Here is an 18,918-nt window from a genome sequence, read left to right as displayed (position 1 = left end):
GAGTTAAATGAGCATGCAGGATTTTGTAGTTCTCAACCTTTTCAGGCCGCGACCCCCACCCTGCACAAGCACTTGGAATTTTAGGAGTTGGCATTACATTTAGTTTGACTCGATCTTTTCCTTTGTGAAAATATTTTTCACAATTTCTTTAATTATTTTCACAATTTCTGCCTATAATATTTGACAATTTGACCAATGTTTTTCCCAGAGGTACTACAAAGGTCTTTTAAGTCCTTAAATTGTCACTCAAAGAAATGTTCAGATGCCCTGTGTACACTTATACTGTATGTTTGTCTGTTTACAGTTGAGTGAGAAAACAATGTTAACATTTAGCTAAACATCTGGGGACCCCCCAACATAGTTTGGGGACCCCTCTGGGGGTCCCAACCCACAGGTTGAGAACCACTGTTGTAGTGTACTGATGCGTACTGTCAAAATGTCCTTGAGCAAGACACAGAGGTGCTGTTCTCACAGTGAGTCACTGAAGAAGAGCATCAGGTGAATGAATGACTAGCGTCAATGTTTGCTTCCCCAGAGTCCAGCGTCTCCAGGCAAGAAGCCCAAAGGTGCTGCAGGAAAACAAAATGGCTCTCCAGGAAAACCAGGAATATCAGCAGACAAACCGTCCACTAAGGTAGGGAAGAGCTACAACAGGGGGGCTGTCGCAATTATTACATAATCGTCTAATCGCGATTATGTCAAATAATTGTGATAATTTTTCATCATCATAATCGTTTCCATGTTGAAAAATGTTCATGTATTTATGCGACGCGTTTTGAGCTTGTAGATCTGCTATTTCCACTATCAATGTTCTTTTTTAACTCATTTACCGCCCCTCCCGATAGTCCCGAGAAAATTCCAATGTCCTTCTCTGCCAGGCCCGATAGTCCCGAGAATTAGCTTTTATATAATGTAATGTTAATTAACCCCCTCCCCCTGCCCATGACAAAGTTTGAGCCTTCTGTCATAAAGGGAACCAAAAATATCACACATCAAAGTAAGTGTGTTTGAAAAAAAGACTGTAATAATGTATAAATTGCAATACAAATGTATAAATCTCCCCATAACGCACAGTGAACTGGCAAAGTGACGCATTGCAGCACACAAGGCTGGCAGCCGGAAAAAAAAGAGAAGAAAAAAAGTGTTAGAACAGCTGTGTGTGTGTGTGTGTGTGTGTGTGTGTGTGTGTGTGTGTGTGTGTGTGTGTGTGTGTGTGTGTGTGTGTGTGTGTGTGTGTGTGTGTGTGTGTGTGTGTGTGTGTTTTTGTGTGTGTGTGTGTGTGTGTGTGTGTGTGTGTGTGTGTGTGTGTGTGTGTGTGTGTGTGTGTGTGGTCCACGGACCACTGTATGTCTGTTTCAGTGGTCCCCCAGATCAGCACATATATAGGCTACGTTCAGTCCCATAAAGAAACAGTGCTATCAGAGATCTGCCTCTCTCTCTCTCTCTCAAGACACAAAAAACACAATTATCGCCAATTCGCCATATAAATGCTTCTAAAACATACCTGAGAATGCTGATGGTTGATTAGAATCCACACCATGGTTTATAATCCATATATCCAGGCTATAATATATTGTTTTGTAATGGTATGTTAGTCCACAAGCAGGCCATGGGCGCCAGGCGGTCCTTTGCAAAGGGGGGGTCCCTGGTCGCCTTTCTAACGGAACCAATAGGGGGTCCGCGGGCCCAACGCTTCGCAGACCTCCGCAGAGCAGTGGGAACACGATAATCAACTGTTACACAACGTTGTAAAATCAATCAATAGCCCGATCATTTGTTACATAAGTTCACACGACACGATCCAGTTGTCAGAGACAAGTGAAGTGGTCCCTGGCGATGCGATCTCACGAAGGGGGTCCGTCCTCTCACTACCCTGGTCTCCAGCCAACACTTCTCAGGGAACCAGGCGGCGGTCCGTGGACCACCCATAGAGTATATATGGGACCACCGCTCCCCCAAAAAAACAAGTGATCAACTACTGTCGATGCCTCGTTAGCAAAGACGCACCAGAGGCTGTTTAGCAGGGCGTGCAGAGGATGTTTTAGGGGCAGGGGGAGACATTTTTCTAACATGTCCTAGAATGTGAAAATAGCAGATCTACAAGCTCTACAAGCTCTCAATGTGTCACAGAGCGATGTGTTGAGCTTGTAGATCTGCTATTTTCACATTCTAGGACATGTTAGAAAAAAGACTCATGCCCCCTTTGATGTCTATTTGTGTGTGTGCACCTGTACAGAGCAAAAACCAGCAGCAGACACACAGAGACAGAGAGAAAGCGCCCCCAAGTGGGGGCTCACATAAATACTCACAGAAATACTGCAATAAAGTATGTGAAATTGCTGAGTTTTTTGGTCAGACATAGCCAATAAAAATATTTTTCTCTGCATTTTTCTAAACAGAAAATTCAAAAAAAATTACAATCCTATTACATAATTACATTAGTACACTTATCTGATAATGCCTGAAGCCATAAAGACAAATATCAAGTGAGTTATCCACTGGAAAACAGATCATTCACAAAAAGGTCAATAACTCAAATTATTTTGAATTTCCACCTGGATTTTGAAAAAACAAGGGGTTTGAAATGGCTAAAACTCTAGATTGCTACATCCTACATACAAAAGAATATTTTTTGGAGAGACTAGAGGATGTCCTCTTTCATTTCAGGCACTGTATGACATTTTCGTGCAAACAGGGAATTTAGGAAAAATGTATATATATGAATAAAATGCTTAAACAAAATGGCAGGAGAGCCATACAGTCAATGTTAAAATGGCGGCCAATGTGTTAAGTATAAAGTTGTCAAATATGTCAGTAATTTCTTTGTATATTTAGGTTATGTGTCATATCTACCATGTGCAACTTCAAAGCCTAAAAGCCAAACAGAAATGTAATTGTCGACAAAAACACAATTAAATCGTTAATCGCAATTATTTGAGTGACAATTAATCGTCATGTAAAATGTCATAATCATGACAGCCCTAGTCGAAGGAGAGCTGGTATATAAATTATATACAGTACACATTTAAAGAGCGATCACAGCATTTGCTGTATGCATTGTTTGTGTATTTCTAATTGATGTTATTACAATGGAGTGTTTAAAGAATGGGCATTTACTAGCAGGCGCAGTGCAGGCAACTCGAATCCAATGCAGTTGGTGCGTTGGCCTTAGACAAACCGTACAGGATCTTGCCACTCTGTCTGCAAGGCTCACCACATTGCCTTTAAGAATATGATAAACCCACATTACAATGAGCCGGAGCCATGGAATACCTCGTCTTGGACGACTGTCTTTCAAGACACACACAGTTGAACTTTGCCTGTCTTTAAGCAAACACACCTAACCTCTGACCTTTGGACGTGTTTCCTCAGGGCAGGGTTTTAAACCTGTGACCTTGTGGCCTGACCCCACCGTCTTGGGTTGCAGCCCACCTTTGATGCCCCCTCCCCTCATGTCCTTACCTCTCTAACAGGGGCTTAGGAACACACACACACACACACACACACACACACACACACACACATACACACATGTTGTATACACACACTTGTGCAAAGTTACTAGCTCTTTATCGGTGTAAGATGGAATAGAACATGTGAAGTCCAGACACGACTCACAACCCAAATGTATGCTCCATGTGACGTGCAGCACAACGATCAAAGCATCTCCTGTGCCTCACAATTATTACTTAATCGTCTAATCGCAATTATTTAGCATAATCGTTTCCATGTTGAAAAATGATCGTATATTTTCTAACCCTTTCAAATAGTGAAAATAGCCGATCTATAAGTTCACAATGCGACACGTTGTGAACTTGTAGATTGGCTATTTCCACTATTTATTTATTTTTAAGTAAAGTGATTTAAATATGTCATTAATTTCTTTGTATGCTCTAAAGTAGTGGTTCTCAACCTTTTCACGCCGCAACCCCCTAAATAATCTTATTTGAACCCTGATGAGCACTTGTACTTGAACGGTACAGTTCACTGGTACAAGGTCTACTAAAAGGAGATCCATGAAAAGACTAAGCTTATTTCCACAGGAAACCATTAAAGTATCTCATATAACATTGAATGACAGACGAATAGAACACAGTACTATGCAGTAGATATGTAAATAAAAATAAAAATGAGAGAACAAAAAAAAAAGGAAAACAGTAATTCTAAACAAACAGTAAGTATATACACAGAAGGGGAGGGTAGAGTTGGGCTAGGTTAGTTTTTTTACCAGTTGCGAACGGCTGCTGCCTGTAAGTGGTTTTTCAGGGCAATTTTAGGGAGGCATTATATTTGTATTATATTTGTATAATACGGTTCCATTGTGAAAATAGCAGATCTACATGCTCACAACGCCTCGCAACGCGAGGCGTTGTGAGGCGTTGTGAGCTATTGTCACAATTTCTGCCTCTAATATTTCACAATTTGGCCAATATTTAATTTGTCATTTTAGAGGTATTGGAAAGTCCTTTTAGAAATATGTAGATACCCTCTATACACTTAAACTTTATGTTGGTTTGTTTACTGTTGAGTGAGCAAACAATGTTGCACATAAAGTTAATCGTCTGTGGACCCCCCCAAAATAATTTGGGGACCCCCAGCTTGAGAAGCCACTATAAAGCCAAACGGAAATGTAATTTCTATTTTTACGTTCCAGTGTTCAATGACAAAAACACAGTTATACTGATTATCACGATCCTTTCCATAACGGTTAATCGCCATGTAAAAATATCATAATCGTGACAGCGCCACCTGTGCCGTCAGTTTTGCCGGCCCGTTGAGCTTTTAAATGCCCCCCGTCCCGTCCCACCCCACGCCCCCTCTCTCTCTCTCTCTCTCTCCTGCACAACAACTGTTCCCTCCTGACAACCTCTTGACACCCCTCGCTTCCTGGACCACACCTTCTCCCAATTGCTCTCATTACCAGTGTTTGATGTCTAGGGCCGTTCTCCTGCGCTCCCAGATGCCCCTAAGGATTGAGGAAGCGGGTGTGGATTTTTTTTCTCTTCCTTTCCAGAGTGCAGGTGACTGGTCATTAGATCGGGGCTCGTCGTCAGATCTTTTGCCAGTACCATATTTCTCACCTCCCACATCCCAGCGTGCGGCGACACCTTGCATTACGCGCTCGTACAAGAACTAATGGTTAACAACGGGGGGATTTTTGCTGATCCTTAGTCAGGTCTTCCTTTTACTTTTCTTTTTTTTGGGGGAGAGAGGGGGTGACGGATCTGGAGAGGTTTACTTAAAAAAAAAAAGCATCAGTGTCATTTTAGATTTTAGCTATGTATATGAGAGTGTGTCACGATTCTTCAAAAATAGCAGATATACGAGATTGTAGATCTTACAAGTCAAATATTTGCAATTTTTTTACTCAAATCAACCAAATATTTTGAGATTGGGGATGTCGGCGGCCAAATACATATTATTTCGGGGGTCTTTGACGTGAGAACGTTTGCGCACCACTGAATAGCAACATGGGTTTTTCAGAAAACTGTTAGGATTTAGAAGATATATTAGAATCATCCTCAGGTCTTAAAGGAGTAGTTCACCCCCAAAATGACTTTTTTCTATTGATTACTCATGCCATGGAGACTTGAGTTCAATAATATTTTTAGTTTTTTTGTCGCATTCCTAAGACAAAAAAAAAAAGAAAGAATTACCCTGACGGTTTCCCCAACCAGGGCCATGCATTTGGGTCCCCATCCAGGGCCATGCATTCGGGTCCCCATCCGGAATCAATTGGGGTAAATTTACTATAATCAAAGATTTCTCTTAGGAATGAGACAAATACAAAAAATAGTCTTTATGGCATGAGTAATCAATAGAAAAAAAGTCATTTTGGGGGTGAACTACTCCTTTAATGGCTTAATGGATGCTTCTGAGCGGACCTCGTTGGCGTAAACCTTTTAACCCCTTCACTTAACCTTCTCCCCTGAAACGCTGTCTGTCATTTGTTTTTGATGACTAATTGACGCACCGTAACAGGTGTCCTCTCTTGTCTACCTGTTTTGACTGATTAGTCTTGGGAGTCTCCACCCACCGTTTCCCCAAAGAACACAGTCCTATTTCCTTTTTTAACCACAGTCCTGTCCTGGGCCTCTTTGGCCAGTGGTTCTCACACATTGTCATGTCAAGAACCCCCAAAATTAGATGTATTTGCCCACGGATCCCCGTCCCAAAAATATAAGACCCCATATAGGGCTGTCACAATTATTACATAATCATCTAATCGCAATTATTTGACATAATCACGATTATTTTTCATAATCGTTTCCATGTTGAATAATGTTTAACAAAAACACAATTAAATCGTTAATCGCAATTATTTGAGTGATAATTAATCGTCATGTAAAATGTCATAATCGTGACAGCCCTAAGCGTCCCTATTCTGGGCATTTCATCATAGTTTAAGGTGAAAATAGTAGATGTATAAGCTCCCCAACACAAGCTTTTAGATCGGTTAACCTTCGGCAAAGTGATTTGGAGTAGAGTGAAAAATTAGGTGGGGACAAAGTATAGCCCCCTGGGGGGGGGGGGGGGGTCTGTGGTCAACGTGGTTAGCCTGCAATGTCACAGCTATTGTTTAGTTCTAGGACAAGAAACAGGGGGTCAAGAGCTCAGATGTTTCGTTCCCATCCCCGTCCCCTTAGGCTGTCTAGTCCTCCTCATTCCAACAAAGTGACAAAACCACGGGCCCAGCCAGACTCTGGGGCAGAGCGGAGAGGTGTCCCAGGCATGTGTTGTGTGCGCAATGGACTGGAGACGAGTGCTTGCATTAAAAGATAGCGTGCCAGCGATTAAGTTCCATGTCCCGTGGCATCTGTAATCAGCGTCTGGACCAGATGAAAAAGCTTTGTCTGTTTATCAGCTGTTTGAGGCCCACAGCTGTCCTTTTGGAACTGGAGTGCCGCCCCCCAAATAATAAATACGTAGTGCATTTGTCTGGCGTCGAGCCAATGGCATATACGGTCGCCTTTTTCTGCAGTTTTTCTTTTTTTGTATGTGCGCGCGTGCATAATGTCTTTACGTGCACCGCGTAAAGGTTTTCCTGTTGTTTTCTTCCGTTTGATCTGTGCCATAAAATGTTAATATCTAAGGGGACAGGGGCAGATTGCATTTTTTCTGCAAACCACAAAGTGGAGAAGTTTGTTCTCTAACTGTATCTGTCCAGCCTTCTTTTAAGTGTATTTTTGTTGTTTGCCTGAGTACAGTTTTTAATTAGTTTAAGAATCGAGTAGCCTCTAAATTCTTTTCTTCATCATTTGTCTCTAGATGTGGTCAACTGGTCATCGTACATTTTAAAGCAGAAAAGTCTACCTTTAAGCAGTGCCGGGAACTTTAAAAGAAACCACATCCCAGCTGTTTGAACCCGAACTCTACATGTTTTCTGCAAGTCACTGGGCGAAAAGAAATGTCCTCTATAAGTCTCTCCTCCTCTTGTTTCAAATGTGTTTTCAGACTATCAATGAAACCCTGCAATTTCAGTGGATTCCAGCCTGGCCTTACATGTAGGGACAGGCTCCATTGCTTGTGTAACATACAGCACATGGTGTGTGTCTCTCTCTGTGTGCGTGTGTGTGCGTGCGTGCGTGCCAGCGTGCGTGCGTGTGTGTGTGTGTGCGTGCGTGCGTGCGTGCGTGTGTTGTTGGGTCACATTCATACGCACACACACACACACGCACGCACGCACGCACACACACACGCGCACACACACACACTAACTTCCTAATTTGAGGACCTGTGAGGCCCAGGCTGCCCCGGTCTGGACACACCTGTAGCGTACTGTGCAATAGTGTGTTCCCAGAATGCACCTCTCAGTCTAACTTAACACAAGAACCTGCTGGGGCCTCTTTGCGTGTCAACGGAACACTCTTCTGATAGCGGCACACAGAGGGACAGCTCAGAAGTGCTGTTTTCTTTAGACCCTTTACTTGGCTTATGACAAGCGCATCATCAATGTATTATTCAACATATACACAAGAGCAGGGGTCTTCAATGTTTTCAGGCCAGGGACCCCTTAGTTGACAGAGAGATGAAGCAGGGACCCCCACAACCTGTTTCCATATAGTTTCATCTTTTGACAGCACAATCATCAGTGTATTTTAGAATCATGTCAATTTGTGTTTTCAGATATTTTACCACTTGAACCGTCAATTCTTAAAGAATTTGACCTTTCACTCTGTACTTAGTCTGCTCTTTATCCCCCTCTACACCAAAGGTCTTTGCTGAAAATAGCTGATCTACAAGCTCACAACACCTCGCAGCGCGAGGCGTTGTGAGCTTGTAGATCTGCTATTTTTGGCTAAGGTTCTCCGAATATTGACGCTAGGGTTCAAGTGGTTAATATAAAAAAAGGAGAGAAATCCCACAAAGATTTGGAGGACCCCGTGTAGTACCTCTGAGGACCCCCTAGGGGTCCCGGTCCCCCTGTTGAAGACCCCTGAACAAGAGGATTATTATCTGGTGTTTAGTAGAGGCAATATGACGTTTTGTGGAGCCTTACCTACACAACGGGGAGTCCAGCAACATCTCCCAGGGAAGACTGACCGCTTCTTTTTCATGTAGCAGTTACGGAGTTTCCCGCCACTGACAAACAAAGCCTTTTCCTTTTTTTTCCCCTCCTTTTCTCTCAGCCTTTCTCAACAACAATGTGCTCCTATTGCTCAACAGAGCTTGGGCTTGCCCTCTCCTGCTATGAGACAATAAAAAGGATAATTTGTACCCGATGTATTGTGTAGTTAGGGTAGAATTTGTTGCCCTTTTGTATGCTTTTATCTCATTCCAGCTGGTTGCCCGTACCAAGGCTGTCAGAGCAGGTGCGGATCAAATGGGTCACAGGACAACTGGAGCCCAGAGCCTGGTCCTGACTAAGCCATTGACCATGTTCACACAGTGGCTAATGTTATCTTACATCAATAGAGCAAACTTTTGGACACTTTGGTCCTATGATGGAGTATACCAGGGGTCTTCAACAGGGGGTCCGGGACCCCTAGGGGGTCCTCAGAGTTGCTACAGGGGGTCCTCAAAATCTTTGAGTGATAGAAACTTTTTTTTCTCCTGTTTTATATTAACAATTTGAACCCTAGCGTCCATATTCTGAGAACTTTAGCCAAAATAGCAGATCTACAAGCTCACAACGCCTCGCGCTGCAAGGCGTTGTGGGGTTGTAGATCAGCTATTTTCAGCAAAGAGGTTTGGTGTAGAGGGGGAAAAAAGAGAGCAGACTAAGTACAGAGTGAAATGTCAAGTTTATTAAGTATTGACGGTTCAAGTGGTTAAATATCTGAAAACATAAATTGACATGAATCCAAAACACAATGTGATGATTGTGCTGTCAAACGATGAAACTATATGGAATCTGGGGGTCCCTGCTTCATCTCTCTCTCAGCTAAGGGGTCCTTGGCCTGAAAACATTGAAGACCCCTGATGTATACATTTGCCAACCTCCCATCCCCTGTTCCCTCCAATTCATCAGCAGTAAGTTTGCATTGGACATTTGTTTTCATTTCCAGACAACCCCGAAGACGGTAAAAGGTCCATCCAGCTCTTTGGCTGACATCAAGAACAAGCTGGCATCAGCAGCAAAAGATGTAAGAATATCATTCATCTTCCATACACGATGATGATAATGAATGGATACAAATAAAACAAAAGTACTCAATTTTTTATATATATTTGATATGCATTGCTTAGTTAATTTTATACCCGTCTTAAAGTATAAGTTATGATATTGTAATTCTCCTTGTTTTCAGGGAAAGGGATTACCGAAGACAGAGCAGAAGTTTGAAAATTTTGCCAAAAGTTCTTTTAGAGTCCATGATAAAAAAGTAAGTAAACCCTTTTTTTGTGCATTGTGCTCGCGAACATCGGCGTGCGCGACGGGTGCACATGAGATCGTTAGCATGGTGATGTAAGATTCCAACCGCAAGCGAATCTGGCACTGTCAGCAGTCTAATAACATAGCTCCTGTTTACATTCAATGTCTATGGAGCTGGGAACTGGTGGAACTCAGCGGAGCGCTGTGCCCGTGATCTGAACCAGGATATGCATGCGAGGAGATCGGCCGCTAAGCCTGATGGGAAATGTAGTGTTTTCGCTCACCTGGCACTAAAACAGCCTTATTTGGTTTACCTGGTAAGAATGGCAACCACTGCCAACCAGAGATAAGACGTCCGGGGATGTCTTTTCTCTCAAAATGGCGTCCGATGTGTACTTAATGACAGTAATTTTCTCCCTGGAAGAAAGGCTGATTACTTATCAGCCCTAGGGTTGATACGGCAGTAACTGACCAGTAAAAGTGCCTCAGTGCCTCTGAACTGTCACCCCTCAATGCACAAGGACCTCATGTCAACTCTGGTGGCTATTTACTTGTTGCCTTTAAAGCAGTGGTTCTCTAACTTTTTCACCACCAAATTGATATGTATTTGGCCACAGACCCCCATCTGAAAAGGGTTTGTGCCAGAGAGTCAGACCCCTAGAAGAGTAAGGTGTATGTAAAAAACTCTTAACTCTTGTACAAGCTCGCAGTGAGCTTGTAGATCTGCTCATTTTGAATAGCCAACATATAAATGGATAAAGTGGTTAAAATGATTAACTCCTTTAGCTGGGTACCCCCTTGAATCCCCCATGAAAGAACCACTGCTTAAAGGTCTCATATCTTATTGCTTTTAATAATTGAAAAACACCTGCACTGATATTTAGGCTGAAACGAATATTTTCTCTGCTCTTCTAACAACTTCTGAATATCACTTATGAAACAGGGAAGATGTTTTACAGCTGAACTGGAAAAAAACGAATATGATATTTCTCATTTTACCAGTGTTTAATCAACCCATCTGAGTGCAACAATAATGTAAAACAGAGAGAGAGAGAGCATTTTGACCATATGGGACCTATTTAGACTAAACAACGACATCACAACATATAGATTAACACCCAGGCATTCATTGTTTGTTGCCCTTTGGTAATCATCCTCCGGCAATGATGAATGCCTGGGTGATAATCTATTATGTATTGAGTCATAGCAAAAAGTACAAAAACAAAACAAAAAAGTAGTTGTATTGCGTAGCCCCAATAACAAGCTACCTGGATTCCTACACTGTCCAGCCTATCTCGCATGGCTCTGCAACAGACTTGCGGCACAACGTGATTTATGTTCATTTTGCGTCAGTGGACTGTTTGGGGATGGAATGGGAGTATTCCTGCCAAGGCAAACTCTTTTCCCCAGTGATTTACTGGTCAGCTCTCTCACAAGTGTGTCTTTTGTAGCCTTAATGAAGGGACTAGGAGGTAGCGTATGCCGACCGTACCAGTCTCCCTCGCCGTTCAAGGTCTTTGACCAAAACTCCTGAAAAGCAGCTTTTCTAACGTCAGGATTTAAAGCCTTTTTTCCTACCAACACCCTCATAACACCTGCCCCTCCTTTTTTTACGGGAAAAGTAGCAACCTCCAGGACAGTTGGTTTAGCAACTTTGACCTGTTTTAGATGTGAGAGCAAGACAATCCTGTTTCGCCTTCGTTGAGCTTCCTTTTTGCTTAGATCTTGGCCTCCAATTTACACAATTCAAAGCTGATTCCGAAAAAGATTTGCAGATCGACAAGCTCAAAACGCGTCGTTTTTCGCAGCTTCTCGAGCTTGCAGATCTGATCTTTTTGATACGTTTGTGTGACACTGTAGTATGATCAAGTAGGGACGTTAATTTACGAAAAAAATTAAAAGTTAAAATACTGTATGGAGATGAGAGGTTTCTGCCCGACGGCAATGATATGCATTTGCATTTTCCCCAAGTATCTCGAATACAGCCATTTACAGTATTTGGAAATCGGGGAGATCGGGCCGATTTCAAAAGAATCGGGGGAAAAGATCGGGAAACACCTTGTCTTTATATATTTCAAAAAGATATAAGCTGATGAGCTTTATTTTTAATTTGTTTTAATACAATGCTGCACTAAGTGAAAAAAGAAGCTTGGATAGAATGGATACTGTTATTTAAATAAATAAAATAAAAAAAACTTAAGGGACAACGTAAAAGCATTTTTTCTTTTCTTTTTCCTTTATGCATTGCCGAAAGATCGGATCGGGAAGGATTGGGATCGAATCGGGAGCAAAAATATGTGATTGGGTTTGGGATCGGGAGCAAAAAAACGTGATCGGGACATCCCTAATTTGCACTATGCCATTTTGAATGTTTCATTTTATTTTTTGTTTTAAACTGATGCAGTTATGAAGCAGGTGAAATCTCTTTTTAGACATGAACGAGGGCCGGGGTGGGGTTGGGTGAAGGGGTGGGGAAGTGTTGTTGATCCCAATGTGTGTAGAAACATCTGTGGAAGCGCTTTTGGTTTCCTCGGCCAAGGCTGAGATCTGTCAGAGAGCCGGAGCACCTAGTCATATACTCTGGTATGTAGCGCTGCTTCAGCCCCCACCCACCCATCATCCCCTCGCTGTACCCCAACTGCTCCGGATAAACTCATTGTTCCCACAGGCCAGGCCAGGCCAGGCGCTCCCAAGCAGCCAGGGGCGTCACAAGGGGTAGGAAAGTGGGACTGAGTTACTGGGGCCCAAGGAGGTGGAGGGGCCCTAATAACTTTATCTATTGAAAAATAGCAGATATACAAGCTCACAGCGCGGCACCGAGTGCCGCGCTGCGAGCTTGTAGATCTGCTATTTTTGAAAATGTGTGAAAATCTTTGAATGTATGTATTTTTTTAAGCGAACATTTCTAACTCAAATTTTGCTTCTGGGGGGTCCCTGGAACTAAATATTTTGAGATCGGGGTCCGTGGCCAAATACATATCATCTTGGGGGTCCTTGACATAGGTTTCTTGCACACATTTTCACGATTTTTCAAAAATAGCAGATATACAAGCTCGCAGCGCGGCACTCGGTGCCGCACTGTGAGCTTGTATATCTGCTATTTTTCAATAGTTAACATTCATGGGGGGGGCCCGCAGTGAATCCTTGTACCCGGGGCCCAGAATTTGGTGTGACGCCCCTGCAAGCAGCACACTAGGGATGGGACGATATGAAAATGTCATATCACGATTATTGTGACCCAAAGAAATCAAGATTTACGATATTATCGCGATAATAGACCCTATTCACGGCCCGCCCACGCACTCAGCGAATTTCTCAGCAACTTGCTGGTGCTGACGTCAGCTTTGGAGGTTAAAATAACAGAAATTGTTGGACTTAAAGCCAACAAATCATTATTTCGAACGGTAAAGTAAGTTATAACGCTTTGTGCCTTTTACTATCTTGTGTTCTTGATCATGCTAGCCGTATTCCATACATTACTATTCGGAAATTGCATTAAATTTGCGATTTCTGTGTTAACTCTATGGGATATTAGTCGTTTTTCCCCTTCAACCGTGAAGTCAGCACCAGGAAGTTGCGTAACGTGAATTCGGTCAATCATCACTATTATCCTGGGGCGGAACATTTGCCAAAAAATAGCAGATCTACAAGCTCACAACGCGGCGCGTTGTGAGCTTGTAGATCAGCTATTTTTTGGCAAAGACATTTGATAGAGTGAAAAAAAAAAATACTGTATCAAGTACGAATATTTTAAGTACCTTTTACCAATTATAGAGGGTTTAAGTGATACCGGATATGCAGCTCGGCAAATCCATGTGAATTGATCCCAGTTCATGACGGAGGACGATATCACAATATATTAAATCTCCACGATACGATTATTGTGAGTGTTTTTTATCACGATAAACGATAATATCGCTTATCGTCCCATCCCCACAGCACACTGTAGTGAAGGGGGGAGAGGTGACTCATTCGTCTCATGCTGGATAGCACATCATTTGGATGCTTTATAATTAGTCTCTCTCTGTCTCTATCTCTCTTTCTCTCTGCCCTCTTACTGTGATATCTCATCCCATGTCTTTTGCTATCTGTCTCTCTCTTGTCCCCCTCCCCTCTTCTCTGTACTCTCCTCAGGTAATCAAGGAGCTCTGGGACTTTTTAAACACACTGAAGACTGCAAAGAAATAGCAAACTTGGGAACTTGGGAAAATTAAAACATGTTTCTTTTTGCGTCCTGTAAAGACTTAGATTAGAAAGATTTAAAGGCACAGTCAGTGAGGTTTCCTATTCAGACTGGCCACTGTCAATCCTGCTCAGTATAGTATGAGCATGTGGGTTAATAAAAAAAAATGTCATCATCGTAATGCATTGTTTTAGGCGTCACAATGTTTTTTTGCTTTTCGGTTTAAATATGCAATAGGAGATACTGCAGAATGTGCCTTTAAATAACTGTACTGTAAATGCAGCTGAAGAGTCTTTTACCAAAGGACACGATATTACAACAGCATTGAAATGTCGCCTGAAACTGTACCACCCCCCTTATTGCAGAGTCCTGGTCTCATCTCTTTGCAAACTGCACATGTTGATACTGTTATTTTCCGGACCAGGTCAGGTTTCTTGAAAGGTAATTCAGGGGTAGCTTCATAATAACTTTAGTTCCTTGTGTTACTCATGCTTGTATCATCTGTCAATGGTAACAATTTGAGATGTAAGTGTCTCGTTGGGCTGCATACAGGACACACATGGGATTTGTTTTCCTTCTGTCTGATCTGAGCTCTGCAGTAGCACCAATATAAGGCAGCTTTGACATATTTAAATGTATGCTTAAATACATCACCTGGGCTAATGGCTTGTTTAGCAGCTTGGATGATCTGCTTATTGGATCCTCATAGTGAAATGTTTGACATGATTTTGTTTTTTGGTTGTGCAAATTGTTATATTTTTTTAAATGTTCAGTTCCCTGTTTTGCGTCGTTTCTAGCCTTGTTTTAAATGTAACCTTCTTTCTTTTAACACATTGTTTGTGATATCATGATTTTTTTTATTCCCTATTTGGATGACTTTGAAACCATTGACTTCCCTTTGAAAAGGTTGTAGCCATTGTTGTTGAGAGAACTGATCTTTGGATTTACTTATATTAACGCTGTCGGATCCAAAACCTTTAATTTACAAAAAAAAAAGAAACATAAATGCTGTTTGGTTGGAATCCTGTTATAATAAAAGTCCTATTAATTTGTTCTTTGGTGTTATGAGTGTGTGCATTGTGAGCAGACCCTGATTTTTGATCATTTCAAAAGATAAAACTAAATATAATCAATCAATGCTACTGGCTCAGAGAGGGTTTTGGTTGGTTGGTGAATTATTACATAATAATTACCTAGATCCACCCAATCTAGCTTAGCCTGTAACTGTCCATAATATTTGTCTCTGAGATGTAGTGGAGTAGAAGTAAAAGTATAGATAATTAGAAACACTTCAGTAAAGTAAACGTACCTCAACATTGAGTAAATGCACTTAGTTACTTCCCACCACTGTCTATGGGGCTTTTAAGCTGTGACATCATTTTGTAGTCAGACCTCCAAGCAGATTTATTATCAATATCTGTTCCTCGCTATTTCAACAGATCCGAGACAAAAATAACGACTGAAGTATTATTCTACCACTTTCCTTTCAACAACAAAGAGAAGACAAATTAGTAAATAGTAAAACGATTCACGGGCGCTGGGGCCTTTTGGCCCCAAAAGTTCTCCTCTGCCTACAAAATGATGTCAGACTTAACAGCCCCATTGGTTATTTGGGCGGAAGGCAGTGGTTTCTGACCATGAGCCATATGCCAGGTGCTTTTTTCCCCTCCACAAATTAGTTTCTCCTCTCTGGTTCAATGTTTCTTAATCAGTGATATGTTTTGAGGCGATGCAGGAACACATTCATTGTCTTGGACCCATCCACAACATGATCACATCATTTGATATTGATGAAGAAAGCATTTGTGAGATGAGTGTTTTGTACATGAAAGATGGCCAAGACCGGATGTTTATGTATACGCGTCTCCTTTTCTTTGCCTGTAACATTTAACTGAATAAACTTGAGCTCTAGTTTAACTTCAAGAGGACATGCTATTTATTATGATATAGATGGTGACAAACTATTTATTTAAATTGAATCAGCTTTATTGTCACATCACAGATTTACAGAAGTTAAAAAGTGGATAACATTCTTTCTTGTGCACGTTCTATCACTTTGTTATTTCCATAGGGGTGAAAAACAAAGGGAAGAAGTAGGAAGAAAGATCAGTCAAAGAAAACAAACAAATGATCAACATATTTACTCAGTACCTGAGAATCCTGAGATAAGATAAAGATGCGAGAGCATACAGTAGCAGCAGATGTATACTGTACACGATATACTGTGGACGTTAGTTAAGGCTGCTACTCGAGACTTGTAAATAGACTAAAGCCTCTATCAGAGTCGGCACCGCGGTGGAAGGCTATCCACCGCAGTGTAGTCTTTTTGAGTCATAAAACTACAACGTTACGTCATTCCTCACGGTGAAGAGCTTTCCACCGCGAGTCCCGACACATCTCTCTGTTTTTACTTTCAGACAGATAGGCTCTTCACCCCGTTCACTGATTGGTCGATCTAGACCAGTCAGTCACGGTGAATAGGACTCCATCGTGACGGACTGATGGCCTTCACTTATTTCCTGACTTGAGGTGGAAGGCTTTCCACCTCAAATTTGCGGTGGATAGCTCTTCACCGCAGACTCTGATAGAGGCTTTAGCCCCCATGCTTCCACCCCCCCCCCCCCCCCTTTTTTTCTGCTTTTGAAATTGATGTTATAGGTAAAGTACTATGTTCTATCCGTCTGTCTTTCAATGTTATATGAGATACATAAAGTGGTTCCTGTGTAAATACAGCCGTAAGGCTTTCTAGGAACTCCTTTTAGTTGACCTTGTACCAGTGATTTGTGCTGTCATGAAACTCCGGCCTTTTTCTATCGTAAACTGCTAATAAACTCTTCGATCAATCAAAAGGTGCAAGCAAAACAAAAAGCCTAATCTAGGCTTTTTCTAGATTAGATCTTCTAATCTAAAATGATAAGTATTCATTCATAATTAATTTCAAAGAAAGTGGTGAAAGTATCACATTTCAGCAGTCAATCCCATCCCAGCACAACAATTCACGAAGGGGTAGGTTGCCTCCGTCCGGCCTATTCCAACACTTCGATCGTGTTGGAACCACTGGGCTTGGAGTGGACCCCCACCAAGCCCAGTTACCCCTGGCGTACAACAAACTTTGAGCACTTTGTGCCAAGATGCTCAGCTCCTTCCAGGATCACTGCTCAAAAATACCATTAATTTGCGTCAAAATAATCAAGAAACTACTGTATACCATAAAAACTGGTGAAACATTGGCCAACTTGTCAAATAATAAATGAAAGAGGCAAAACATTTGAAAATAGCAGATCTACAAGCTCAAATTGCCGCTGTTGTGAGCTGAAAACGCTGAGATCAAAACTTTGTGAGCTTGTAGATCTGCTGTTTTCACAATATTTGTCTGTGAAACTGAGTCAAACAAAATGTAATGCTTGAACTACATTCCAGAGTGGGGCCTGGGGGTCCCCTGTTCAAACATGATTATTTTTGGGGGGTCACGGCCTGAACAGGTTGAGAACCACCGCCTCACCTTACCTAGCTATGGTGCATCATTTTAGGATTGAGCAGAAAGTGGCAATAGTCAATAACCCTGGCCTTGGTCATAACTTGGTTCTTAGGATCCCAATGTACACAAGCCATTGCTTGCTTTCTTGGGTTTAAATCCTAGACCTTGTATCTGAACTATACTGTCCTGTGCTTTTCCTATGCAAACTTCTAATAAAGTATTCAATCAATCAATCAAACAAACAAACAATCAATCAATCAATCAAACTCCTGCTAATCTGGGTCTTCAGAAAGACACCATCATCAGATAATATCAGACAACAACATGAGACACCACTTAATCAAACTCTGTCCCAGTAGCAGTGTAATAAACGTTTGTAATTCAAATAAACATATTTTATATGCTAAGAAATATAACAATCGATATTAGAATCAAGAGAGATGATGTGTATTCAAATAATCTATTTCTAAATAGGGGCAATGTTTGTCCCCTAGCCTAGACAGACATTGCTTTCAGAATGCTGCAATACCTGTTGATAGAGGGAGGACTATTAGGACTCTTATCTTTTGGGACTTGCTTGCATCCCTGCTGACCTGGATCAAATCTTCCCAGAGCCTTCCTCCTGTGATGCAATAGGCTACTCTGATTTCTAACTCTATGCTTTCTGTCTGTTCCAACAAAAGAAAAATACGAACCGATTGCTTTACTTTAGGGAAGAAAAAGATGCCTCTTGTAGTATAATTACATGATACACCTGAAGCAAATCATTCATATTAAGCCTATGACTCATGCCAATTACTGTATGACCAGACTCCTTCAAGCCAGACAAGTTGCCACAAAAAACTGCTATTGTTGTTATATTCTCTTCATGGCCTCTACTGTCAGTCAGTTGACTTTTCATAAAGTGCATGTGTTGAGGATTTTAGCTTTCACAAATTCCAAAACCACAACCCCCCCACAATGCTCATGAGCAATGCTTTTAATTATCATGACATACATCTTCATTGTCACCACTTGGTGGCACTCACGTCCACAGCGTCAACTTCAAAGCCAGACTCAGTCAGATAATGAAATGAAATGATTAGGCTTTTACTCGAAATGTGTGAGTCAGGCATTACTTTACCGTTACCCAATTTCTTTCTTTCTTTTTTTTTGCCCCGTAGTCGATAGGAAGTGAGGCAGGCTAATAGCGGATGCAGTGGCGGGATGGATGACGCATTCATTCTTATGTTCCAAACAGACAATTGAGAGGCACGTGGAAATCCCCCCTCTGTGGTTGACTTAAATTCCAGGTGAAGATTTGACTAGACCAGTCTCTGCACACGCGCGCGCACACACACACACACACACACACACACACACACACACACACACACACACACACACACACACACACACACACACACACACACACACACACACACACACACACACACACACACA

The 18,918-nt window shown here is 41.8% G+C and overlaps 1 protein-coding gene across 1 annotated transcript in view; it reads left to right on the top strand.

The window, feature by feature from the left end:
* npm1b (nucleophosmin 1b) overlaps positions 1-15,051 on the top strand; it is a 36,063-nt gene extending 21,012 nt beyond the window's left edge. The window contains exons 8-11 of the mRNA XM_080746446.1: positions 536-634; positions 9,510-9,587; positions 9,750-9,824; positions 13,949-15,051. Of these exons, the coding sequence (XP_080602572.1) occupies positions 536-634; positions 9,510-9,587; positions 9,750-9,824; positions 13,949-14,002 (306 nt within the window). The 3' untranslated portion in view covers positions 14,003-15,051. The remainder of the gene's footprint in view (positions 1-535; positions 635-9,509; positions 9,588-9,749; positions 9,825-13,948) is intronic.
* Positions 15,052-18,918: the final 3,867 nt, after the last annotated feature.

This window comes from Nannobrachium achirus (genome assembly GCF_963921795.1).
Source record: "Nannobrachium achirus genome assembly, chromosome: 17".
Taxonomy (NCBI): domain Eukaryota; kingdom Metazoa; phylum Chordata; class Actinopteri; order Myctophiformes; family Myctophidae; genus Nannobrachium; species Nannobrachium achirus.
This window is presented reverse-complemented; position numbering and strand designations above follow the sequence as displayed.